This window comes from Sciurus vulgaris (assembly GCF_902686455.1).
Source record: "Sciurus vulgaris genome assembly, chromosome: 11".
Taxonomy (NCBI): domain Eukaryota; kingdom Metazoa; phylum Chordata; class Mammalia; order Rodentia; family Sciuridae; genus Sciurus; species Sciurus vulgaris.
In genome coordinates, this window is record NC_136472.1 from 126,365,905 (window position 1) to 126,392,516 (window position 26,612).

General features: G+C 40.2%; 1 protein-coding gene and 1 long non-coding RNA gene across 3 annotated transcripts in view; both read right to left on the reverse strand.

Moving 5' to 3' along the window:
• LOC306639509 overlaps positions 1-12,712 on the reverse strand; it is a 37,945-nt gene extending 25,233 nt beyond the window's left edge. For both annotated transcript variants that reach the window (XR_013757676.1, XR_013757677.1), the window contains exons 1-2: positions 12,244-12,712; positions 7,250-7,295 (exon numbers count right to left, since the gene is read on the reverse strand). This is a non-coding gene — a long non-coding RNA (uncharacterized lncRNA). The remainder of the gene's footprint in view (positions 1-7,249; positions 7,296-12,243) is intronic.
• A 4,732-nt stretch (positions 12,713-17,444) lies between these two features.
• LOC306639921 (vacuolar protein sorting-associated protein 35-like) lies at positions 17,445-25,212 on the reverse strand (the record flags this gene model as incomplete). Its single annotated transcript, XM_079103600.1, is given in 5 exon segments — positions 17,445-18,812; positions 18,816-19,658; positions 19,662-20,164; positions 20,167-20,299; positions 25,168-25,212. Coding segments are annotated over 5 exon segments (2,436 nt in total). The 3' UTR covers positions 17,445-17,900.
• Positions 25,213-26,612: the final 1,400 nt, after the last annotated feature.

Here is a 26,612-nt window from a genome sequence, read left to right on the forward strand (position 1 = left end):
GATGATTAATGATTAATTCTCAGAACTGGATTGGATCTAAAATGCCCCAATTTACTAGAGGCAATATTGGTTCTGGACCTCAGGTTTTCCTGAATATCAGCCCAGGATTCTTCCCATTGTACTGAAGTATCTCCCTTTTCACATGGCCTTTCCCCTACTGTGTCCCATCAGGATATGGGTGGAGGCTGACTGTGCCTAGAAACAGGCATTCGGCCCATACCGGAGAGAATCCTGGATACCATCCGAGTCCTGGTGGATTGACTTCAGTGCTCTGTGGCCTTGGAGTAAGGCCAGCCCAGAAAGTTTCCCAAGCTCAGATTAGCCACAGTCTGAGATGCACATGGTAACTGTATTATAGTCTTTCTCTTTTCTGGATCTTAATGAGTTCTGGTAATTTGCCCATCAGGTGATATTCTCTTGGTACCAGGGGAATAACCATGCTCCTTGCTACCAAGGTTGGTCTAGGAAGACCTGTAGTAGTAGGAGGCCACCTGTGAAGAATCATGTAGGGTCTACAGAAAATTCCACAACTAAAATGATTCCACAACTGAAAATATCCATTACTTGCTTGTCATTGTTGCTCACAATTCCTTCATTAGTTATTCATTTTTTGGGTTAAGCACCATCTTATCTTCTACCCCTTTCTAAATAAAATCTGAGAAGGCAAGCTATCAAGTGACCAACATCCATCAGCTCTTCCCCAGACTGGGAGATGTCTTGACTAAAGAATACCCCTGAGATTGGAATGAGGAACAGTGAAAAGCAGAGGAGAGGCAGGAGGCACCACAGACAAAACCTACTCCTTTCACCATCATGCCCAAGGCCAACTGTCAACTTGACCTCCAGATGCTTCCTATTTTTTATGGCTCCTAATCAAAGTTGGTGGTGATGTAAGGAACTGGAGTAAAACCAGGCTTTCAGATCCAGGGTGGAGTTTACAGTAAAGATATGAGTAATACCTGAAGCTTGCATGTGCCTCTCCATCCCACAGAGGATGAATCCCTTAAAAACCTTATATTTCTTCTCAGGAGAGGCAAGGATGAGCTTAAGATCAAGGACAAAAGGTGTCGAATTTTTCAATAAAAGTGATCCTACAATATGTACAATCAGAAAAATGAGAAATTATACTTCATTTATGTATGCTTTATCAAAATGCATAAATGCATTCTACCATCATGTCTAACTAATTAAAACACATTTTAAAAATTTTTTAAAAACTGAAAAATGTACTTTGCTGAAATAATACCTATCACAGTCTTTTGAAATGGTTCCCTCCCGCTTTCAAACACTGTCACACACGTCTTTATCTTAACAACTAGCCTATTGGGAGGAAAGACAAATGTTTGACCTATGGCACAAAGGTTGCTGAGGGCTTTATTTAAAATGCACGTTTCTGAGCTTTACATTAGAGCTTCTTTAGTAGTAGATTTGGGGTGTGGCCTTGAATCTGAATTTTTAAAATTATGTAGGAATGAGTGTCCCAACCTTTGGGAAATGCCAATTCCTTCATGACAGAGTTGGTAAGTTATACAAATGGCTGGATTATAATGTTTGAGAGTGGAAACTGTGTTCCATTCATATTGGTGTCCTCTGTGCTGGCTAGCATAGTGCTTTGCACATATTATGTTCTTGACAAATGATAGCAAATGTTTAATGGTCAGGGAAATATTCATAGAAGTGACATCTGAGCGGGTCTCTTTACAAGGAGACAATGTGTGAGGTGGAAGGTATTCCAGAAGGAAAAACAATTGAAAGCAAAGACACGGACATGGGGCTTTACAGGACTGAAGAGAAGTTTTATTATTTGATTGAGCCATAGACTATGTATTGGGAAGTAATGGGAGATAAGATTACAAAATAAATTAACCTGGTGAACCTCGGAATTGGACAGGGTAGAGTGGGGGAAGAGAGAGGGTTGGGAAGGGGAAACACAGTAGAATGAATCGGACATAACTTTCCTATATTCATATATGAATATATGACCAGTGTAGCTCCATATCATGTACAACCACAAAATGTGAAGTTATACTCCATGTATGTATGATATGTCAAAATACATTCATTCTACTGTCATGTGTAACTAAAAATAAATAAATAAATAAAAAATACTTAGATTAAAAAAATTAAGATCACATTATGGAGGACCTTGAACATAGGGATTTGCACAGTTCAGAAGCAGTGGAGAAATGCTGAACACATGGATCTATGTACACTGGGAGTACAAGATGGACAAATGCAATGTCACATATGATTTGTTTCCACACTACTTAACCACGTTCTTAACACCAGGAGCAATTGGGAGACTTTTGTGCAAACTCAAAACAACTTGTAAAGTCTTGATATTTAATAGGTTGTAATCTGCAACCATCTCCTATGAAAATCTCTAAGCCCTCTTCAGTGACCACCTGAGGTGTATTGGGCCCTACATCTTTTATCTCCATCCCATCTGCTTGGGAGTTCATGATTCCAGGTGCTGACTGAGCCCTCCCCTGAGATGTATAGTAAGTACCTCAACTCTAACAAGCTTTAATGGACCACCTTTTCCCCCAATCTTCTTTTTGCATTTCTAATTATGACTTACAGAACTTGCCTACTCAACTAAGTCTGAGTCTAGAAGTCATTTTTGACTCATCTTTCACCCTCTTGCATCTAAACAAAGCCCTGGGCACTACATTTCTCAGATTTTCCTCCCTTTCCCACCTTTGGGAGGTTTGCCACAGAGATAATACTTTTTGTTTTTCTTTTTCACGTACATGTACATGATTTCCATGTACATGATTTCTCCTGATTCAGCCAGCAATGAGCATCTATGTTCAAGGTGGTGGTGGGAAGGGAATATTTATTCAATAGGAAAATGGAGGAATGATTTGATTACTAAAATAGGATTTATCTTAATAATATCATTGATAGCATTTTTTTTAATGAACTCCTTAAAATACTAGTAACATATCAAGAGCCAGGTCTAGGGGCTAAACTGATTTTTCTTCAGCTTTTTTGTGGTAGAAATGATTAAAATGATCAAACTATCTATATTTAAGGCATACAACTTGATGTTTTGATATGTGTATATTATGAAATCATCACAGTATTCAAGTCAATTAATATATCAATTACATAATAGTTATCATTTTTCTTTTTTACTTTGTGGTGTGTGTGTGTATGTGTGTGTATTTGTGTGTGTAGAGCACCTACGAGACATTCCTTTAGGCTTGGGGATGTAGTCAATGGTAGAGTACTTATCTAGATTGTACAAGGCTCAGTGTTCAAACCCCAGTAACACCAAAATAAATAAATAAATAAATAAATAAAATTAAAAAAAAAAAAAGCTACCCCTTAGCAAATTTCATTTCAAGTTCATGGATTAGTATTATCAACTAGAGTCACCATGCTGCACATAGAGTTTCTAGAACGTCTTCATTTTTCATAACTGAAACTTTGTACCCCTTGACCAACATCTCTACATTTCCATCTTCCTGCTTCTATTCTCTGCTTTTGAGTTTGATTATTTTAGATTCTACATGTAAGTGAGATAATGCAATTTTCTTTGTCTGGCTTATTTTACTTAGCCTAATGTTCCAGCTTCATTCATACTGCTGCAAATGGCAGGGGTTCTTCCTTTTCAAAGCTGAGTAAAATCCCACTTCAGGGTATACACCTAAAGGAAATGAGATGAGAATCTTGAAGAGATACCTCCTGTCCCACATTCATTGCAGCACTGTTCATGATAGTCAAGATATAGAATGGATGACTGGATAAAGAAAATGTGGAATATCTAAAAATATTGAATTTACTGTAAGTCTAGTCCCAGAACCATGGCTATTAATTAAAGAGATAACAGACACGGGGAGAGAGCAATGGGGGATAAAGAAAAGACAGACAGGCATAGGGAGAAGAAGCTGGGGACAGGTGGGTAGCCAAGCCCTGGTGAGGCTCGAATGACTCAGAGCTAGCTCAGCAAGTTTATCAAGGTTCATTATCAAAAGGTTAATTGTGGGAAAGCTTCAGCAAAGCAGGCAATCTGAAATATGCAGGACTTACAAGACATTAGGGTCATCTTGTTTCGTTCAGAATTCACTATCCTTGGGAGAAGGTGCTGAATTCAAGGCCTGACTGATAAAGCCAGGTGCCTTCCCACATAGCCACCCCTTCCTGGCATTACCATAGCAACTGGGGCATCTTGACCTGCCCCTTTGCACAGGCAGCTCCCAGCACAAATGCAACCACAAGAGTCAGACAGGCCATGATTTAGATCATGGCTCTCCACAGTCCAGTCTAGAGAGTTCTCAGGATTCATATCCTATGGGAAGACCCAGACCCCATGAGGGGACAGAAAGCCCAGAAAGGAATGAGGTGGGGAAGTGAGCCTAAGACTCATGTGTCCTGCTGGTTCCTCCCCTGGCTCCCCAAAGGCAGCACATTAGAGAAGCTGAAGGAAAGATATGAAGCATACAAGGCTGAGCCCATGCCTCCTTCAGAGCCTTAGAAGGAGGTGTCTATACCTCATAGCTTTGTGCCAGTATAGGGAGCCATAGCACTATGACTCCTGAGCTTCTGTTACTCCTGTGGGACATGGAGTAGTCCAGAAATCCCTGCATGTCATGGAGGATGGGGGAGTTTTATGATTGGAAAAAGGTTTTTCTCTACCAAAACTCATGTTGGGGCTTGGTTCCCAGTGTCAGTATTGAGAGGTTATGGGGCCTTCAATAGGCACTTGAGGTCATGGGGGATCCACCCTCATGAATGGACTAATTTTTCTTTGTGAAGATGGGTTATCTATCACAGTGTTAGCCCTTTTGTTCTAACTCACATACACTCATTCCAGTGGTGCCATGTTACAAAACAGCAGGAGGCCCTTTCCAGATGAAACCACCAGATCTTGAACTTCCCTGCCTCCAGAACTGTGAGATAAATAAACCTCTGTGTTAGTCAGAGTTTTGTTGCTGTGACCAAAACCCTGACACAAACAGCTTGGAGGTGGGAAAGTTTATTTTGGTTCACGGTACCAGAGGTTTCAATCCATGGTCCCTCGTCTCCATTGTTCTGAGACTGAAGTGAAGCAGAAACATCAGGGCAGACCAGTGTAGCAGAGGAAATTGCTCAGCTCATGGAATCTGGAAGCACAGGAAGAGAAAAATGGGGCAGGGCAAAGATACAGTCCCAAAGGGTATGGCCCCTGTGACTTGCGTTTAACCATGCCCCAGCTGCCTCCAGTTTCCATCACCTCCCTCTCATCCACTCGGCAATCAATGGGCTAATCCACTAAGCAGGTCGGAACTCTTGAGATACAATCACTTCCCCAAAGCCCCACTTCTGGACGTTGCTGCACTGGGGTCCAAGTCTTCAATACATGAGCTTTTGGGGGACATACATTCCACATCTAAGCCATAAAAACTTATTTCCTTTATATATTAGCCAGTCTTGGGTATTCTGTTAAAGCAATATGAAACAGTCTAAGACTCAGGGTCAGAATGGTGGAAAGATGAACAATGTGAGTAAGAGTCAGAAGGGTCAACAAGACCACAGATTCAAAGTGACCTGGCCAGACGAGTGTCTCTCCAAGACCCATCTATGTCAAGTGAGCAGAACGGATTGTGGCAGTGAAAGGCAGCTGAGTGCCCAGGGACCAGGCAGGAAAGGAACACTACTATGTACCCAGAGAGCCCAGAGCCTACCCTCAGACCTTCTAGCACTGATCCACAGGCACTGGTCTTCTTAGACACCTTCCTAGGAGAGAGGCAAAGCGATGGAAAGGAAACATGAAAAGCTGCACCTTTACCTGAAAGACTAAATTGAAGAAACCAGTCATTAAAAACCATACATATTGTAAGAGCCAATTTATATAAAATGACCAGAATAGGCACATTTATACAAACAGGGTTGGAAGAAGGAAGAAAAGCAGTGTGCTTGACTGATAATACGTAGAGGGCTTCTTGTTCAGGTGATGAAACTGTTCTAAACTTGAGTCGGTGACGTTGCACAGCTCTGAATATATTTAATAGATATTGAGTTTAAATATTAGGGGAATTATATGGTATGTGAATTGTATCTTAATAAAGCAGCTGTTTAAAAATAAAGCAAACTTAATTGGCAGTTTAAGAGTTTCCCCAATTTCCACTGCTCAGACAGGAGAGAATTTGTGAGGAAGACAAGATCAAGAATACACTGCAGAAGCTGGGCCTGCCTCACATGCTGAGGTGCCAGGTTTCATTTCTGATGCTGCCACCATTGCATAACCCTGACTTTCTCTTCAGTGTACTGCCTTTGGTAGGACAGTCAAGATGACTGTGTTTATAGTAACAGTATGAAGGAGGATATTATTATTTGTATTACATGTGTCCTCCTTATGAGGACTCTCAGCAGAAATTTGTTTTGGCTTTCTTTACAGCAACACTTATTCTCCAGAAACACGGGTTTACTTTTATCTTCTAGGCATTGTGATGTAAGTAAAGGATTCCTTTCTGTTGGCGTTTACTGTAACACTAAGAAATCTGTGATTTCCTCCCTTGTCAGTCCCTTGTCAGCACACACACACACACACACCCCTAATGTGCTCATTGTCATTCCTGGTTCCATTTTGTCCCTTGTTTTCACTTTGTCTTCCACTTCTAATTTTTTATAGAAAACCTTGCTGTATTCTATGTATATCCACATACAACTTCTTTCTCTCTTTTCTTTCTTTAAACTAAATCATCAGAACATCTCAAGTCCACCCTCACCCCTCTTGCTTAGGGGAAGCTTGGCTAGTTGTTAGCAGGCTTCTGCATATTCTCTTAGTCTCTATAATTCATTATCCACGCTTATGCTTTAAAAAAAATCTTTTAAAAATTACCATTGTTTATAAACCTTAATGTCACCCCGCACATTTAAAATGGAATTCAGGTTTCTTTGGTGAACACATGAGCCTCTTTAGTACCTGACCCTCGTCCCTCTCCTCCATGAACTCCACCAAGCCCTCTCTCTTTGTTTTTTTTATATACAGTTCTTCTCCACCTTGCTCCTTCTGAGGATCTTGCTTGTCCAACTGCCTACTCTGAGGACACTGCTTGGACTCTGTACTCCTAAATCGCAAGGAGTTGACTCTGCTTTATGATGATTCCCAGGCCTGTCACCCTGTCATTAGTGCGGCTCCTTGGGGCAGGAATGTTGCTATATACTTTGTGTCACGGGTCCTCAGCAGTATGTTTGGTTTATATCAATGTTGTGGAATTAATTCAAATATGTTGAATTGGCAGTTTATAAATAATATTACCTTTTCCTTCTTGTCTACTATCCTTAGAACAATGGAGAGGCCAAACCTGAAATCAAACAACGGAAGATATCAAAGTATCAGTTTTGCTGATAAAGTTAGAAAGTACAGTATAAATGAATGACCAAACCAAGTTTTCAGCTACTTGGACCACATGTTGGGATGTGGCAGGTGGGGGCGATTTGGGTTTGCAGAGCAGATATATTTGCCTGTAATCACTTTCTTACCCTCCTCAAGAAAGGGATATGCCTTCAAACTTTGACTGCAAGGAGGGCCTGAGCCTGGAACATGTGCTCAGCCAACAGAAGTTGGAACTGGGCAAAGCTGTTCGGTAGGCAGGTTTCCTAAGAGACACGGTGTCACGTAGTGTGGCTTTTATTCCCAACTCAGTCATCAGATTAGTCAACTCAGTCATCAGATCAGTCACTCCTTCACAAAGTGAATGTAGAGAGCAATGGAAGGGACTTTTTTCAATACTTCAGAGGGTATAGCTTCTACTTTATGGGTCAACATGGTGGAAATGGGCAGGGAGTGAGTATGTTAGGTTCTCATGAGCACAGAAAGTATTTCTTGCTGATCTGAGCAAAACCAGATATGAGCATTACTTTTAATCCCATTGGGGGGGAAATGGAATGATGGTTATGGTAAGAAATAGTCCCTATCAGTTAGAAATGCATACTGAGATATTTATGGGTGAAATAGTGTATCTTGGACTTACTTTTAAATACGTCAACCAAAGCGAATTAAAACAAAATAAGTTGTGAGGGGAGGGACTGAAAACAGGTGACATAATGTGCCAAATGTTGATAACTGGGTGATGATCAGTACCACGGGGCTCATCAAGATCCCCCTCAATGTTTTGTATATTTCATATGTTTGAAATTTATCATAATAAAGTTCTTTAGAAAGGGATATTGGGTAGCTCGGGGAATCTCTGAGTTGTCTACAAAGCCAGGCGAGATGAGAAGGAAGTCAGGAATAATACCCGAAACTGTCCACAGATGGAAGGCATTGAGGGTACCCAAAGCCACCAGACAGAGAGAACAGAGGAGAACAGAGAGAATGACTTCTACATCTGCTACCATTGTGGTGTCCAGACACCAGACAGTGTAGGCTCTCTGTCAGCCTGCAGCCAGGATGGATTTGGTGCAGTCTTTCTTGGGGCAAACCTGGATTGCCACGCTCTCAGTCCATGCCCTGATCTGGGAACATAATGCCCAAAGGTGGAAAGTGGGCTCTGCCTCATTCTGTGAGGAATTCCTTTGACTTAGGAGGGGATTCAGATTATATTTTAAAAGACGACTAAATGTCTACTGAAGGAGAAAATGGTTCTTTCAGCATTTGAAGTATATTACAATTTTTATTAGGTTTTCACTGTTATTTATAGTTATTTCCACTTGTGCAGTTCTTTGCAATTTGCAAATGTTTTCAAATACATTCTCGTCTAATCTCACTAGTTCTTTATTTACAGTATATGAGGTGTTCTCACCTTTATCCCTTCCAACATCTTTATGGGTCACAGTCATCTCCATACCACAGATGAGAAGATGACATAAAAGAGAGGTAAAGCGACTTTCCCAAGTTCCCAGAGCTTTTAATCCATGGCTCAAATTCAAATCCAGAGACTCCTGCTCTGAGGTCAGTCTGTGTCACTTCCGCTATGATAACACCAAACTCTTCATGATGACTTTCAGTCATTTTCAGCATTTATTTTCCTCAGCTCAATCCACTCAAGAACCCAAACTCCTCAGATTTTTGTCCTTCCTTGGTAACTTTTCTGAATAGCTTTTCTCGATCTTTTGAGAATTAACCTAAGCAGACAGAAGGACATCAACAATCTATTAAGCTGTTAATTTATAGATTTAAACATGTATCCTAGGAATCGGGCAGCACAGATCACCCGGTTAGTTAATTGTGGAGGAAGTGTTGTCTTCCAGAGAAGGGCCAGAGTCAATTTTGACAGATTTTGAAGTATGAAATAGGTTTAAAGGCAGTTAAGAATAGAAAGTAAGTTGGTGATGCAGTACACTGTTAGGTCCCAAATGTTAAAAAATATATATAATAATAAAAGAAAAAGAAAAATCCCAGTGAGATGATTGTCTGGGCCTCACTGCAGCCTCCCCAAGAAGTGTTTATACAAGGGCACCTGGAAAAGGGATGCAGATCTGCAAAGTGTCAGGGAGGAGCAGCTACCCTGGATGCAAATAACTGGTCTCAGCACATTCCAAGGGTGAAAGTGGGGGAAAAAAGTGTGACGCTATTTCAAAAGAAGGCACCGGCCCAGCAAGCTCTCCCCTGCTGCTTAATACAGGAAATATCTCCCAAACATCTCCGCTAATCCTCCACCAATACAATGAGAAATGACGCCTCTGGCAGCCAAGCAGTTATTAAGCCAGGACAAAAAATATTCCCGCCCATAGCAACAGAGCCAAAGATAACAGCAGGGAATAGCCAAGCTGCAGAGAAATGGCAGATAGAAATATTCAATCCTGAGAGCGCCCCCCAAGCAACCCATGTGTGAGAAAAAGAAAGGACCTCGTTTTTTACCCAAGAGCTCAGCACAGTATTGTAAACTAGGACTTAGTGTACAGTGCTGGTCAGGCTGAACCTGGATTCATGATCTGGAGTTCTAGGTTGTGAAAATGACAGGCAGGTCCAAACTGGGCAGCATTCTGAGGCTTTCTGATCCTGTTTCTGGCTTATTGATGAAATATACACAGGACACAGAAGAAAATTGCTGCCGCTCCCCTTTTGTAACACAGAGATTCATGAAAAGGTGCTTGGATAGACTTCTACAAAGAGAGGTTTGTTTTTCCATGAATATTCCTCCAGAGTACTCCCTTTCTTATCACAGTGCTCACTCTCTCAGTGTTTCTCCAAGTGAATGAGGATGAAATAGAATAAATAGTAAAATGACAGGCAATCAGGATAACGGACATTCAACCACACCTGGAAGCTAACTGGTAGACATTTAATGAGGCCTATTTCAAGAAAGACCTGTGGGAACACCTCCAGGTAACTCCTTTGTCCCAGAGGTGGAAATCAGAAGATAGGGGTGAACCCTGATGGAAGTTACATTTAGGAAGATGGAAGTGAACCCAGGTGGTAGTCAAGATGCTTTTTTAAATACCTATTTTACATAAATTTTGCTCCATGCTCTGCCCCAAAACTATATATAAACTCCTAAGCTGGCACATTGAAATAGGGTTTTCTGCTACCAGGGCCCCTCCCCTATGGTGGGAATTCTATCATTTCTCACTTATATAAATCCTGCTCAGTTTATTCTTCCCTTCTGTGCTTGTCCATGGATTTTATTCTTCAAAATTTGCAAGACATGAACCCAGGTGAAATCGGAGAAGCAGGGAATCTAGTCTCATCTGAAAACTCCAGTTTCACAAGTTCTTCGTTCAGCTAGGAGGGAACACTTTCTAGGAGGTCACACTCCTAACAAAACCTCATAGCCGCTGATTGCCTCCATCCAAAATCAGCAGTTCCATACACCATTTACAAAGAAGGCGAGCTCCTTCTCTGGGCTTTTGCAGACAGCAGCTAGTGAGAGGTGTAGCCAGAAACACTGGAGAGCTGTACATGAAAAAGTTTTCTCTACCCTTTTGCTACTTCAAAAATACTTGTTATATGTGTTCTTTGCAACAAACTTGTTAGCAAGTCACGGATTTTTACTCCTGAAAGAGCTTTAGTGATAACACAACAGGTTTATTTTACAGAGGGAAACCAAGGCTGAGAGTTTGACTCCTGTCTTCTGGGTCAGTATACCTTCACTTATTATATTATCTTACCTAGACCCCACCTTGACCTGGGAAATACATAAACCAGACTGTTTTCATTTTAGGATTCTTTTAGGAAGAAAACCAAATACATTCCCTATCTTGGCAAATGGTTCCAATTTGATAGCCTCCTTGGCTCATAGAAAAGTTATCTAAGTTTCTTTAATTCATTTTTGCAAGTTTAAAAATTTGTGTTAATTTTAATTTAAAAAAAAAAAAGCCACTGTAATTCTAGACGAAAGTGAAATGTGTACCGGCTGCACAAATGCCAACTCCACAGCTCCTGTTCCCATGGGGGTTGCTCCCACTACCCCTCTTCTCCTCCCTCTCAGAGAGGAACTGTCCACATGATGACAAAACCATAGACTGAAATAAAGGTACAAAGTAATATCAATTGTTGCTCAGCTGGTAGATCCTAAATGACTTCCCCCAAACAACTTGACTTTACCCTCCCACTCTCCAAATGGAGTCTGAACTGATCTGCTTTGATACCATGTGAGGTCAGTACCAGGTCTTTCCTAAATCTGAGGACAAACGTAGGCTCGGGTCAACTCTCAACCATAAGCAAATTAGGTAGCCTCTTTGGGGCTCAGTTTCCCCATGTTTAAAACAGGAGTCAAACTACCTATCTCAGGGATAATGAAGTTATAATGAGATAGTCCATTTAAAGAATTTTAGAAGACTGGCACAAAGTAAATATTAACTACATTCCTTTAAACTTTAAACCTATTAAACTTAAATGTGTGTGTGTGTATGCACATACACACACACACGTGTATACATGAATGGGGGATACTAAATTTCTGCCAACTGCCTCCTGGTCTGTTATTATCTTTAAGAATGTTGGCTTAGCTCCAGATTTCAAATTGCTAGAGACCATTTTTTAAGCTTTCCATGAGTAGTTTTCCCTCAACTCAAGTTTCAGTCTCGTGTTCATGGAAAGGGATTGGGCAAGTATTCTGAGACTACTTCTCTCCCTTACTAAAGTTTTATAAACTCCTAGATTTCTCCCCTGATCAATTTGTAGAGAAATCCATTAACCCTTAAGTCTATGCTTAGTCAAGACTTCCAGTAACATTTTCAAAAGGAAAACACATGCATACACATACACACATCCCCCACAAATATAGAAATAATTGGGCAAAAGTAGTCCAAGTGTCTTAAATTATAGTCAACAAATATTGGTGGCTACAGTGCAGAAAGCTCCCTTACCTTTTGTTCTTGATATGACTTCGGTAAATGACAGTCAAAGACTAACAACCCCACAGCAGATTTGGGATGGCCCAGCCACAAGTTGGGTGAACATGGATCCCTCTGAGCACTTTCTTTTCAAGGGGTTTCTTCCATCACTGCTTGTTCTGGTCTGCCAGACCAACCCTCTTCTGGTCCCTTAGGTGACAGGGACACATTCTGCCGATGTCTGGGCTTTGAGCCTCTTCCTTTACCTTTCTTTTGCAGTTTTCCATGGTTCCTAATTCTACCTTTGCTCTTGATCTGCTCTTCTCCTGCCTGTTTTATTTCTGTGAAGTTTTTGTTTGGCTGAAGCTATGTTCACCAGCCAAAAGTTAACGCTGGCTTACCCTTCTCTACAGCTCCTAGTCTTCATCTATCATCCTAACATGGCAGTTGGGTCTAGCCTCTTTGACAGCCACATCTTTCTCTGGGGTCCGCCTGCCTTACATCACCTCCTTTCAAACCTTAAGCTTCCTTTAGGACCACCCTTTGGATTCTTGTTTCCTGTGACCTAATTTGTTGTGAGCTGATTTACTGGGAGCTGATTTGCTGAACAGAAATGATCGACGACTATTTTGCTCAATCACTGATCAGGTCTCTTCTGCTTCAGTTTTTCAGCACTCCCCCCTTCCTCAAATTCCCTTTGTTGACTCATTCCTCTGGAGGCCATAAGGATCTTCCGGAATTCTGACATCAATTTTACAGAATCAAACCTATTATGTATATAATATTTTCCACATATAATATAGAAAAAGATATCATTTCCAACTAAAGACTCACATTCCTTGTGGGTTGGTGAAACGCTTGATTAAACAAGAGAGGTGATTTATTTACTTCTTCTATGGTTTTTGAGGCAATGGATTCGATATGTCATTGTTTTAGGCAATCCCAATCAATTTTTGCTTCTAGTTGTAACCAGTTTGCTTAAAGAGCAACAGTCAAGACTCCAATATTGTTCAGGTAATGGTGTATGTAGAAAGTCATAATTGAACCCTGGCAAACATGCAGGTATATTAACCTCTCAGGCTCTCTGCCTTCTACAGACCACACATGGTCACCCTGCAAGCTAAGGGAATTACTATCTCAGCACATCCTTAATAGGTCCTACTCAGATTCAAGGCTAGGGAAGCACGCCTGAGTTTCCCAGAGGAAGTAACTTAATTTTATATCTATATTACTGTACTTCAAGCTTTTTCTAGCCAATCTCCTGTCCTCAAGTCTGTAAAAAGCTCAGCAAAATTGTTTGCTTCTCCAAGTACTTTCAGGCATGCCCTCATTTTTCAAAAAATTGAAATCAAAATGCAAACTCCCACCCATTTCAAAACTTCTCCTGGCTTGGCCCAGAAGCAATCAGGGCAGGAAACTGGGCTGTCTTTCTCTCCTTGTTCTACCTTTCTCTGCCTCTTCCTACTCCCACTGCTCCTGGCTTCCGAGATGAGGTTAAGGGGAGGAGGCAAGTGCCGAGGGCTTACTTGGCTAGTGCTATTGGTATTGGGGTTGGTGCCTTCTGTGTAGCAGACATTCCAATTCCAGTTCTTATCTCCTGGGCTGGCAGTACATCTCATATAGCTTCTTTCATTTAACCTATGCCTCTCAGCTGGTAGAAGTGCAGGTCACTCTCCAGCATTCCCATCCTCAGCTTTTTCATTACAGGTGGCCCCAGTGACTCTTGGATAGGGAAACACAGTATGAGCTCTTTCTAGACCCCTGGGTGATACCAGAGCTCTGAATTTCCCATTCTCAGAGTCCCTCATTTTACTCACAGTCAATCTCATACATGTATCAGGATGAAGAGGAGAAATTGGGACTATATGAATGCTGGTTGTTCACAAAACTCAGTAAGGGATTTTTGTTTCTTTAATCTTTAAAGATTAAAACCAAGCTTTTAATTTTTTAAACTATCAGCAATTGTTGCTGATAGACTCCAATTAATATTCACTAAAGTCTCTCACTAAAGGAAGTATACTGATGCTTTCAATGCCACTGCCCAAGTCTGAATGGAATCCAGTGCGTCTCTGCATGTTGTTTTGGCAGTACCAGTAAGCAGTGACTGTTTCCTCACATAAAACTTTTCCCAGAGTCCAGGCTAGGCCTTTTATTATTATTTGTGCCCTGAATGCTGCAGCCTATCTTATAACACATCATCACAGTCCCTCAAGACTCTCAAATGATTACATTTCAAATGAGAGAATTTTAATGCCTTCCAGGAAAATGTAATGTTTTTCTTAGACATACTAGCAAATCCCATGCAATATATTGAATGATCTGCTTGAAGATGTTTGAGCAGTACATTTCCTCAGATGGCAGGCTGCCACATTCCTTACCTATGAGCAAAGATTTCAAGGTGGCATGGAGAGGCAGTGCTGAGTCTTCTGTCCCCTGATGCCAAGTTTCCTCCCATTGATGCTCTTCTCACAGCTGCTGGGAATGTGTGGAATGGGATCCCACTATCACCAAGAAAGAACTGGTGCAATATCCAGGACATTGGAGGAGTGACACTTTCATACTTTTCCTGAAGCTCCTGCTGTGGGGCCATTTTTAAAATGTGATAGATTCAGCTACCTAATATATAAAGAGGCGGGAAAATATAAAAAATAAAAAATAAAAACAACAATCCCCCCCAAAGTTAGACAAAAAATTACCCACAGCTGTCACCAGAATTGGGGGACAAATTTCCTCACAAAATTTTGTACTGTGAGTGATGTCAGAGCAGAAATTCTACTAGAGGCCATTAAAAGCATTTAGAATATTATAGAAATGGGATTGTTTAGTGTGTCACCTTTAGAGACGGACTTTTCTCATTCACTATGATGTCTTGGGATTCATTTGAATTGTTGTGTATTAATATAATTTGTTCTTTCTTATTTTTGGGCAATATTCCATTTAATAGATAGATGAATCAGTTCGTTTTTCCATTCACATGTTGAAAGACATTAGGATTAATTGGAGTTTTTGACAGTGCTGAACAGAGGTATACATTATTTTATGGGTTTTATATTGGCAGAGGTTTTCTTTATCTAAGAAAAGTTTTCTCAATCTTAGCAGTGATATTTTGTGCTGAATAATTATTTGTTGGGGGGATTTTCATGTGCATTACTGGATGTTTAACAACATCTCTGGCCTCTACCCATTAGATGCTAGTACATTCCATTTCACGTTTGCGACAAAGGAAAAACATTTCCAGATATATCCCTGATGGACAAAATCACTTCTAGCTGAGATCCACTTTTTTATGATAGATACCCAGGAGTGAGTTTTTTGAGTCATATGATAAGTATATGTTTAATTTTTTAAGAAATTACTATCCTTTTCAAGAGTGTCTATCATTTTGCATTCCCATCAGCAATGAAGCAAGCTCTCAGTTGTTTCACATCCTATGCAACATTTGATAGTATTCCAGACTGAATTTCTCTGGGCCTCAGGATGAAAGAAGAGGAAGAAGTTCATTTATTCCTTGGCTATCATGGTCTTTGACCTAGACACCCCGCCCCATATCAGACAATTCTGTATGGTGCCACCACCCCCAGAAGGGATCACCCACCCCAAAGAGGAGGGAAAGGACAAGAATGTGTGAATCAATTGCCTACTAGAGTCCCGGGCCCTCCATGGATTCCTTGGAGTAATTGATCCTTCAGGACCAATGGGAAGTACCATATGCCCTTGGCTTTTCCAGGGTCTCTTGGTGGGAAAAGTTCAGTTTTTAGACCAAGGCTTAGAAGTCTATGAACCAACAGCATCTGCTTGAAGAAGGAGGTTCTCTAGGGCCTTTTAAGCTCTCCCAACACCCATGCTCCCCTCAAGATTGGCCAGAACAAAAGACAAGTTAGAATTACTTGCTTTATCACATGACACCTGACACCTCAGTTTCCAGGGTCTTAACATGTAGGGTTTTAACCACAGAATACTCTTCTTTTGGAGGTATTAACTCAAGGGGTCTGAGCTCACTGGGCTAAGGATCAGGCTCATGAGGACTCTCCTTATTCAGGAAGAGGTTCTGAAGCATCCCTTTCTCCAGGTCAGCCTGAATGTATCACTTCTGACTACTTCTTTCAGGAGCAACAAAGGTGAAGGCAGAACCAGGGACTTGAGCCATTCAGGTATCTTCTTTCCAAGTTGTCAGGGTTCAGGTCCATTTTAGATTCATGCCAGTAGGACACTATCACTTAGCTATCCAGTCAAAGTTCTTGATTTTATTTACATCTATGTATTCCATTTCATCTGATTCCGTAGTATAACTATTTTCTCAGTTTACCTCCATCTGACCATGTCATAGTTTTCTTCTCCCCTGCCTTTATCAGTTAGTTTTCTTGGACCTCCAGTAGTCTCCATTTACTTTACTTTGTATCCAGACCCTCTGACTTTAAAGAAGCTGTATTCATGAACTCTGGGACTTCAACAAGGGGTATTGGAATCCCTGAATCATTTGAGTTCACAGTCTCAAAAGGAGGTGTACTGGAGTCCAGTGGGACAAAACTTGATAAACCAGATATTATGGTTCAGGCACTTGGGATTTTTCTTTTCCTCTGGGACCTCTTGAGCCCATATTTGGCTCTTAATTCAGGAAACTGTTGTCCAGGTTAAAGGGTTTAACTTTTTCCCTCTTGACAATTCATGCCTTTATTAATTGACCGCATTCTGCTCTGGAAGTAGACAACAGCCATCTAGTCAGTGTCAAGAACAATTCTGGAGCTCTTCCTTCTCAATTTGGTATGTTGTTTCACCAGTCTGACTGTTACTCTGCTTGAGATGGTCCACAGTGAGCAGAAAGTGATGATGCATAGTTAGTAGAATTTTCTGCAAGTGGGAAATGTTCATGGACATTGCATACTTTTCCATTTATCTGTCTTCTTTAATTTCTTTCTTTTTTTTTTTTGTTAATAGCAACTTTATTGTTTCACTGGTGCAAAAAAATCATAATTGTGATGCACTTCCCGTTAAATTTACAAATAATGAAGGTTATACATAAATTATACAGATCGCAAATTTTCTATTTTATACTATTCAAAACCAAATTATTTTGATAACTATATCCAGGACAACATAGGTTCTTAATGGATGGCTGAGTCCAAATATGCAAAATATAGCTTCTGGTTTTGATCATGGTGCTTTAAAATTCTCAAAACATGCATTAATATATTCTAGTTTTAGGGAAAATATTACACATGGCCTTGCATTTAGGGGAAAGCCCAAGCTGAATTCACATACAGTATTCCTTCTAAATTAATCTCAAATTGGACTAGAGAACAAAGAGACAGACTTTTGGGTTAGTACTCCCCAGTAATGAAGAAAATACACAATCAACAATGAAACAAAACAAAACGACAGAGCTTCATTAGTAGCCAAGGTAAGTGTGTATGTCTTTTTTTTTTTTTTTCTTTACAGATCACGGGAATTTTAAATAGCAGATCAGTCATGCTACTTGGGGTGATCAGACAGACTTGAACACTTATGAAGTGAATAACTTTATTAAGGTCCTGAAGGTGAGTGTCCGGAGGTGCTGGGTAAAAACATCACAGGTAAGAAACGGGAAACCTACCTCAGCATTTCTGAAAGGCACAATCTATGGAAGGGATACCTAGTTTAATAAAACTCTTACTGGATGTACATGGAAAGGAGTATGGTGAGCTGTTTTCTTTTTAAAGGATGAGACCTTCATAAATTGGCCCCTCAGACTCTGGTGATTCTCGCCTCAAACGCAAATGCTCAAGCGTATTATGAAAATGTTTGTTAATCTGCTCTGTTTCTTCACTGGACTCAAGATTTGGGAGGTCTTCTCGAATCTTCTGGATAAGTTGGTTCAAAACCTGAATTGTTACCGCATCATTTTCCTTTTCATAAAAATAGATATATCTGTTCAGAATTTCTATAAAAAGCTGCACTTGTAGAGAGGGGTCCATGCACTGATTTGCTATTTTTAGAGCTTTTTTTAGGCACTCCATTACCCTCTTGCCTCCATGAAGCTCCTCCCCATTTTTGTCTGTGTTTCTACCAGACCAGAAGAGATGTGCACAGGTGCTCACAGCTCGGCCCTGATCTGGTTTTTTCAGAAGTTTGGATGCAGCAAGTGCACACTGAGTCCTCAAGGGTTCATGATTCTCTTCACTGAAGCACTTCATCCTCTCAAAAGTACCAATGATCAAGGTGATGGCAGCCAGCTGTGCTTTGGAATCACTAATTTCATCTTCATATAGAGAAAATGCCTGGGACATAAATTCATATGCTACTGTTTCATGATTTTCAAAACCAATTTCTCCAGCAGCTAGCGCTCCTTGAAGGAAAAGTCTTAAGGGTAACTCTGCCAGTTCTGCTTTGATCAAAGCACTAATAGTCTGGTGAGCAAATGAAAAAATCTTCTGGCATTTCTTTTCCCATTTGTCATCCACTTTAGAATTCTCTTTGTATCGAAAAGCCAGCTGATAAGCTGCAAATACCAAAGGTGGTAATGTGAAGCGAATCTGCTGATTTCCCCCAGCTCCAAAATGTTTTCGTGCTGTGTTTAAAATCAAGTACTGCTGATCAGGGTCTTCTGACCTCAGAAGATGAATGAATCAGCCCACAAGGCTCTGCTCATCAGCAAAGTCTTCTGGATCAGGGTCTTCTACAGGTTGGTCTGGCTGATCTTGAATCAATGTGGATACCAAATTCATTATGGAATCCACCTGGTCTTGAGAGACAATTTCTGTGTTATAATCCAGAACATTATTAAGCACATAACAACTCATGCTCTTTCTGGACTCGTAGTCAAAGTACTCAAAGAGTGGATGGAAATGTTTTAATTTCAAGACTGTTAAAATATTGTTGTAAGTATCAACAGGTATCTTCAAAAGTCTGGTGAGTTCCTTTGAAACTGCACTACTGGTAGCAATATGTTCAAGATTGAGTTTATTGAATATCTCCACTGTTGTTTCTAGAACTTTATCAACGTAGTCCACCCGATCAGGGTAACATTTCATGGCAAGATTAATGAGAGAGACTTGTAAAGATACAACATCCTCTGATGGCATGTCTTGTCTAGACTGTATCACTGTAGCCACCTGCTGTGAAAATATGTCAAAAAGTTTAATATCTGCTGGGATTCCAGGTCCATCTTCCCGATGAGCAAATAAAGCTAATCTATCAATCAAAGCAATGATAATGTTTTTCACGTTTACATTTTGGTGTAACTCAGCACAAGCCTGAAGAAAAGGATTCAAAGTCTGGAGGTGGAATTCATCAGGAAAAACCTGAATAATACACTCCATGAGATATTCTTGAGCCAAAGCATCCCTACAATTCACAACTTGTTCCAATATACCAGTCAATACAATCTGTTTGTAACGTTCCACATTTAGACCTTCCAACTGACTGAGGCGCACCAAATTTGTTCCCACTAAAATTCTCAGTTCTTGTCTTTCTCATTCTCTTTTTTCTCTATCTGGACTATGTCCCTGATGCTGCATTCGCACCCAGAGCTTGTTCATTTCTGCAAAGTTGAGTAGTACGAAATCCATAGAATCACTGATATCACCTGTTGTTTCTTCATCTGTTGGCTCTCCTTCATCAGGTAAAATGTTTCTGGTACATTGAAGAAGATAATTTCGAAGAAATAAACCCCTCAATGGATGCTGTACACCACGACACATTTCTACCAAATCTTTCAAAATATCTTTCCTAGACTGAGGAAATGATTTGACATACACAACGCCAACTGTGATCAATAGATAAAGCCTTGGAATAATGTTCCCAGCATACTGTATAAGCTCGTAAAGATCTGCCACTTTTCTTCCTTTAGCAAATTCATGTGTCAGGTAGACCTCCAAGTAATGCAGTTCATCAGAAATAGCCATATAAAGTTCATAGTAGCTCTTCGGTGATAACATAGAAGTCCGGAGTTCACCAAGCATATTAGAAGCATGTTTAGAGCATCCATAAGCTTGTTTTTGTCCAGGCATCTCTTCATCTGGAATGACTGAACCTTCACAGCCTGTATGGCTTCATCCAAGAGCTTTTCCTGCTCACCTTGAGGTGACTGCTGTGTTGTAGGCCCAAGCGGCGCCTCCCGCGGTCAGGTGACGCGGCGGCCCCTCCAAGCCCCGCCCTCTTTAGCCCCGCCTTCGGGCCCTGCAGGCGGTTCCTCGATTGGCCCGCTTCTGGGAACCCAAGTCTCGCGTGTTTATTGGTCCTTGTCAATTCACGCTAGGCTGATGGACCTGGGCGACAGCCAGTCTCTCCATGGTTTGTGAAAGTGGGTGGTGCGGTGCAGGCAGCCAGTGTTGCTCAGCGACGGGCAGGAGACAGCGGGAAGGAAAGGCGGGTTCAAGGAGTTTGTTACGAAGGAAGCAGTAGAAGGAGGGGGAGCTGCCTGCCCACGGTTCACAGTATCCGCCTAGAGCCCTTCTTTAATTTCTTTAATCCATTCAGCACTGTTTAACTTTTGATTGATAAGTAGGTTTAATCCATTTATACTTAAATTGTTATGTGAGAATTTATCATTGGCATTTTGTTTATTGTTTTCTGTCTTTTGAAGAGTTATTTTGCTACTCTTTGTTCTCATGTTTTCTTCCTTTGTTATTTGATTTTTTTGTATTGGCTTTTCTTATTCTTTTCTGTTTATCTTTTATGTGTCTATTATAGGTGTTTTATGAGGTTTGCATAAAATATCTTATTATTATATCCATCTTTTTAAAGTTAACAACTTCAATCACATACCAAAAAATAAAAATCAATACTTTTACTCCCCTCAGCAATTTTTGTTCTTTCACTCAACATTTTCTTTTATATCATGTATTTATTGATAATACATATCGATATGTATCTTTTAACATTTACATTAGGTTTGAAGTAATTTGTTTGCCACCATTACAATGCTATATTAATCTTTATTTGCCTGTGTAAATATTTTCCCCAGGAAGATTTATGTTCTTATATACTTTCATGCTGCTGTTTAGTTTTTGTTATTGTTGTTGTTGTTACACTTTGAATAAACACTTTTAGGTGTTTCTTAAAAGGCAGGTTAGCATAACATTTTCAGTTTTGTTGGTCTGGGAAGTACTTTATTTATTCTTCATTTTGAAAAGGAAAGTTTTCTGGTATATGTTTCTCCTCCTCCTCCTCCTCTTCCTCCTCCTCCTCCTCCTCTTCCTCCTCCTCCTCCTCCTCTTCCTCCTCCTCCTCTTCCTCCTCCTCCTCCTCTTCCTCCTCCTCCTCCTCTTCCTTTCCCTTCTCTTTCTTCTTCTTTCTCTGTCTCTCTCTGGTATTGTGGATCAAATCCAGGGCTCTGCAGATGCTAAATATGTGTTCTACTTCTGAGCTACAGTATTCTTGATTGACATTTTTTTCTTTTAGTATTTTGACTATATGATTTCACTTTTGACTGGTCTGTGAGGTTTCTACTGTGAAATCCAATAATAGTTTTATGGAAGTTGCCTTGAATGTGATGAGTCTCTTTTCTCTTGCTGCTTTCAAAATTCTTTCTTTGTTCTTGACTTTGATAATTTGATTATAATATCTCTTGGTGTAATCTTCTTTTATTTGATCTTCTTTGAAGACTGTTAAGCTTCATAAATCCAGATGTCCATTTCAGGCCCTAAATAGTCCCCATTATTTCTTTTAAAAAAGCTAACTGACTGCTCCTTCTTCTTTCTCTTCTTGAGCTCTCATAATGTGTATATTGGTTTGTTCAGTGGAGTTCCAAATATCCCACAAGTCTTTCTTCACTCATTTTTACTTTTTTAATGTTCTGATTGAATAATTTCAAATGACTTGTCTTTTAGTTCACATCTTTCATCTATTTGATTGAGTCTGCTGATGAGGATCTTTATTGCATTTTCACTTCACACATAGTCTTCAGTCTCAGGACTTTTGGTTCACTGTTCAGTTTTTTATTTTGTTTATTTTTTCATGAGTTTGTTGAATTGTCAATTTGTGTGCTTTTAGAGATTGCTGAATTTCTTTAAAACAATTATTTTTAATTCTTTTTAAGGTAATTTTTAATTTCCATTTCTTCAGGGTTGGTTACTGGAAAATTATTGCATTCCTTAGATTGTATCATGTTTCTTTGATTTTTTGTTTTTATTGTTGTTGCTGCTGTTTATTTGTTTTCCTTTGTAGAATTGCATAGATGTCTACACATTTGAAGGAGCAGTCATTTCTTCCTGACTTTTATAAAGTGGCTTTTGGCAAAAGGACTTTCTTTTGTGAGTGGGTTGGAGAACACTAGCTGGTTGGTATATGACAGCTTTGGTTCTGTGGATGGTGCATAGACAGCTTCTTCCCTCGGGGGATTCTGCTTTGGTGTAGACTCTATCAGCTTCATCAGCTGAGGTTAGTGCCAGCAAGAACCGTAGGTGTCCTTGGTGGCCAAGACTGCTGGTGTCCACAGTGCTGTTGAGGGCATCTCGGGTCATTCTATAATCATTTTTCCCATGAAAGGAATGCATTGCTAAGATAATCCCTTTTTATGTTAGGATCAGCGGTGAATGTGCAGTGGTGCTGGGATGGAACTAGCCCTGGGAGAAATATGGATGCACCAGCAACTCCTCTGGAGGGTCACGCTGTTGTGTACTCCAGGGAGTTCTATTAGTGGGGGTGAACATTGCCAAGACTGTGAGAATTCTTGGCGATGAAAGTTGTGACATCTTTAGTGGTACCTAGGGCTTATGAGGTCTTTGGTGGTAAGACTTCTCAGGTCTTTCTCCTGTTCATTATTCTCAGGTGTGGCTGTCAAAGCTGACCATCTTGGGTTGTAAACTGTACTGGATTTGGGGATGGTAAAATACTTTCTATGCTTTTCTACATGGCCATCCTCACTTTGTGTATTCCATTGATTTGCTACAGTTTATTTTAATTGTACTCCAGGGTGTTCCCAGAAATATTTTACTCAGTAGATTTTTGGTTAATCATTCATTTTGGTGGGGCAAGGAGATGTGAAATCACCTAATCTTCTGTATTACTAACATCACTCAGAAATGTCCTCTTTAGATCCATGGATTATTTGGAAACATATTGCTTTATTTTCAAATATTTGCAAATTTCTTTTTGTCCTTCTATTGTTGATTTTAAGTTAATTCCATTATTGCCTGAGTAATTCTTTGTATGATTCAATTATTTAAAATTTAGTATTTTTATTTATTATTTGAAATATGGTCTATCCTAGTAAATTTTCATGTGTACTTGAAAATAATATTCTCCTGCTATTGGGTGAAGTATTCCATAAGTATCAGTTAGATTCAGTTAGTTGATTCTTGACACCATCCTGTGGAGTCAATTTGGCATGGGAGACAAATGAGTAGCGAGACTCTTGAATTTGAAATGGTTTATTGATGATTCAGAAACCCGGGAACCCTGGCGCTGGAGGAGAGCCGGCTTACATCCCCTCCAGGAGGCAAAGGGTAGGGCCAACGCTAGTTAAGCGAAGATCAGGTGAGGAGCTAGCTGTCCAATCACAGTAAAGGTCAAAACGAGCAGGCACGAGCAGAAGCACTTGGGAACACATGTGCACCCATTATGTGTGTGGACTTAATTAAACACAGCCAATGATAAAACACCTGGGTGTGCTTATGTTAACCGACTTCCTCGCCACCGATGTGATCAAAACAACTTCTGGCTGGCTGTCAGGCGCCATCTTGGCGTAGTCCGTATGGCATAGCACCCAACACCTCCCCCTTCCTTATATGAAATGAAAATGAAGCTGGCAGGGGTCGTGTCTGTCTTAGGTCCCGGGAATCAACATCCTGTCCTTACCCATCATCAAAGGATACCAAAGCAGGGTTGGCCCTTCTGTCTTAGGTTGGTACAGTGTTTTTCCGTGGTTACCCGTCTTTGACTACCGATCCAGCATACTAAGCCATATACTGGGAGATTGTCCCACTTCCAGGGCAGCCATGGCCTATTTTATGATCACATTATGAGTCTGTTGACTGGCTTTGAGGTGTTTGTAAATGTAGAATAGAATTAACACAAGGACACCCAAGCTTATTAGTGTGGGATTTGAGACCCCCAAATTTGGTGCCAAGTTGTGTCAGTTTATCTAATGCTCCTGTGATAAGTTCTTCTGGTTTGACTTCCACCTTAGTGGCGTTTATGGTGAGGATTTGCTGTCAAAGCCTTGTTACCAGCTCGTCGAATCTGTCCATTGTTGTGCGATCTGTGAAAATAACTGTCTAGAGAAGTTCTCATTAGAAGTCACAAAAAGGAAAGGGAGAGCTAGACACACAGGAGTACATAAAAAAACAATTGTTTCACTCTCTCTACGTATTTCAGTATTAATTCCATTAACCTTTTGATCAGTGCACTTTCCTTCACTTATAGACCCTCCTTTTACAAAAGCCAGGGGGTTTATATCCGTACATACCTTAGGCCTGCATAAGGACCAAATGGATAAGGGGTTGAAATTACCTTTATATTCCAAATTTTCTATAAAATCTTCTGTGCTTTGAGATGTGATATATATCTGATTAGGTAAATACCAAGGTCCAAAAGTCAGATTACTGGAGACCTTTTTATCAGGTCTAGGTGCTGACAAGCTTCCCATAAAGGAGGCCAAGTAATAGGCTTTTTGAAGGACTGGCAATGGCCATACTAATGGATATAAAAATCAGTCTTATTACTAATAACTTAGGGCATGTAACCAGTGACATTTGTATTGGAGTTGTTTTCTTTATTTAAGGTAATATCTGCCAAAGTACAATCAATCAACTGCACACAAGGTGTGCCACTGCCAAAGGCAAGGCATAATGCATTCTCTAGTGATAAATTCAGGGTAAACTTGGAGTCCAATGGTGGTGTATACCTAAGGGTAGCTTGCCCAGTAGATTCATTAGTGGAAAAGAACTAAAGAAAGACTGCACCACCTTGAAAGACTGGAACCAGTCAAGGCAATACCCTGACTATTGTCCAGAACTGTTCACCCTAGACGAAACTCACCGCCGTCATCAGTAGCAGCAGGATACCCAGAGGGCTCGGCTGCATCTTGACGAACCGTCTTAACTGCTCGGACTAGCCTTTCTGGAATCCAAATTGGCGTTTTTTCTTCCTGTGGAAATACACACACATGCCCTCTTCCCCAAATCAAGATGGGGGAAGGTCCTTTCCATTCTCCTGTTACAACATCTTTCCATAAAGCTTGTGGCTTTATGTCACTGTCAACTGCAGCATGTCAATCCATTGCTGATTTTCCTGATTTATCCAAATTTAAAAAATTTAAGGTAAAAAGGGCTATGGATATTCTGTTCTTAGGTGGATATGACTCCCCTATTCCCCCTTTTTGTTTTATTAATAAGGTCTTAATGGTTAGATGAGCTCTTTCTATGAGTCCTTGTCCCTGGGGGTTATAAGGAATACCTGTGACATGATATATACTAAATGTAGAACAAAACTGCTTAAAGATTAAGGATATATAGCCTGGACCATTGTCTGTTTTTATTGTTTTTGGAATGCCCAAAATAGAAAAGGTATATAGGCAGTGATTTATAACACCTTTTGTTTTTTCACCTGACTGTAAGGAGGCCATAATAAATCCTGAATAAGTATCTATGGACACATGCATGTATCTAATCTTTCCAAACTCTGGGATATGAGTAACATCCATTTGCCATATATGGTTGGCTTGTAATCCTCTAGGGTTAACACCATTTTGAGGTACTGGGAGATAAGTGACACAATGTTGACAATTTTCGACAGTAGTTCTAGCTTGTTCTTTAGTCAACTTAAAACATTTTTGAAGAGTGTTAGTGTTAACATGGAAGTTTTTATGAATATTTTCTGCTTCTAAGAACGTGGAAAAAATATGTACATCTCTAGTAGCTAAGTCTGCTAAAGCATTACCCATACTGAGAGGTCCTGGTAACCCGGTATGAGCCCTAATATGTCCAACAAAAAATGGTTCCTTACAGTCCCAAATTAACTTTTGAATTGTAGATAATGAGGAATGAATGGTAGATGCTGAGGATATTTTTGGTACAATTTCTATGATATTTAGAGCATTGACTATATATTTGCTGTCAGAGAACAGATTAAATGGCTGATTTGGGAACATTTGGAAAATTTGACAAATGGCTAGAAGCTCTATCTTTTGGGCAGATTGTGGAGGATAAAGAAAAGTAAATGTCTGTGTTGGCGTGACTATAGCAGCTGTTCCATTACTGGACCCATCAGAAAAGCAAGTTATACTATCCATTCATATCTTTGATCGGGTCCTTCATGGTTAGTAGCTGGTACAGTAAAAGCAAATCTACAGGTATCTTTCTTATGCAGTGGTAGAGAAAAGAAGTGATCCTTTATGTCTAAAACTATAATTCTCCAATCCTTCGGAATAGCAGACAATTGAGGGAGTCTGGATTGAGCTGCTCCCATTATTACCATTTGATTAT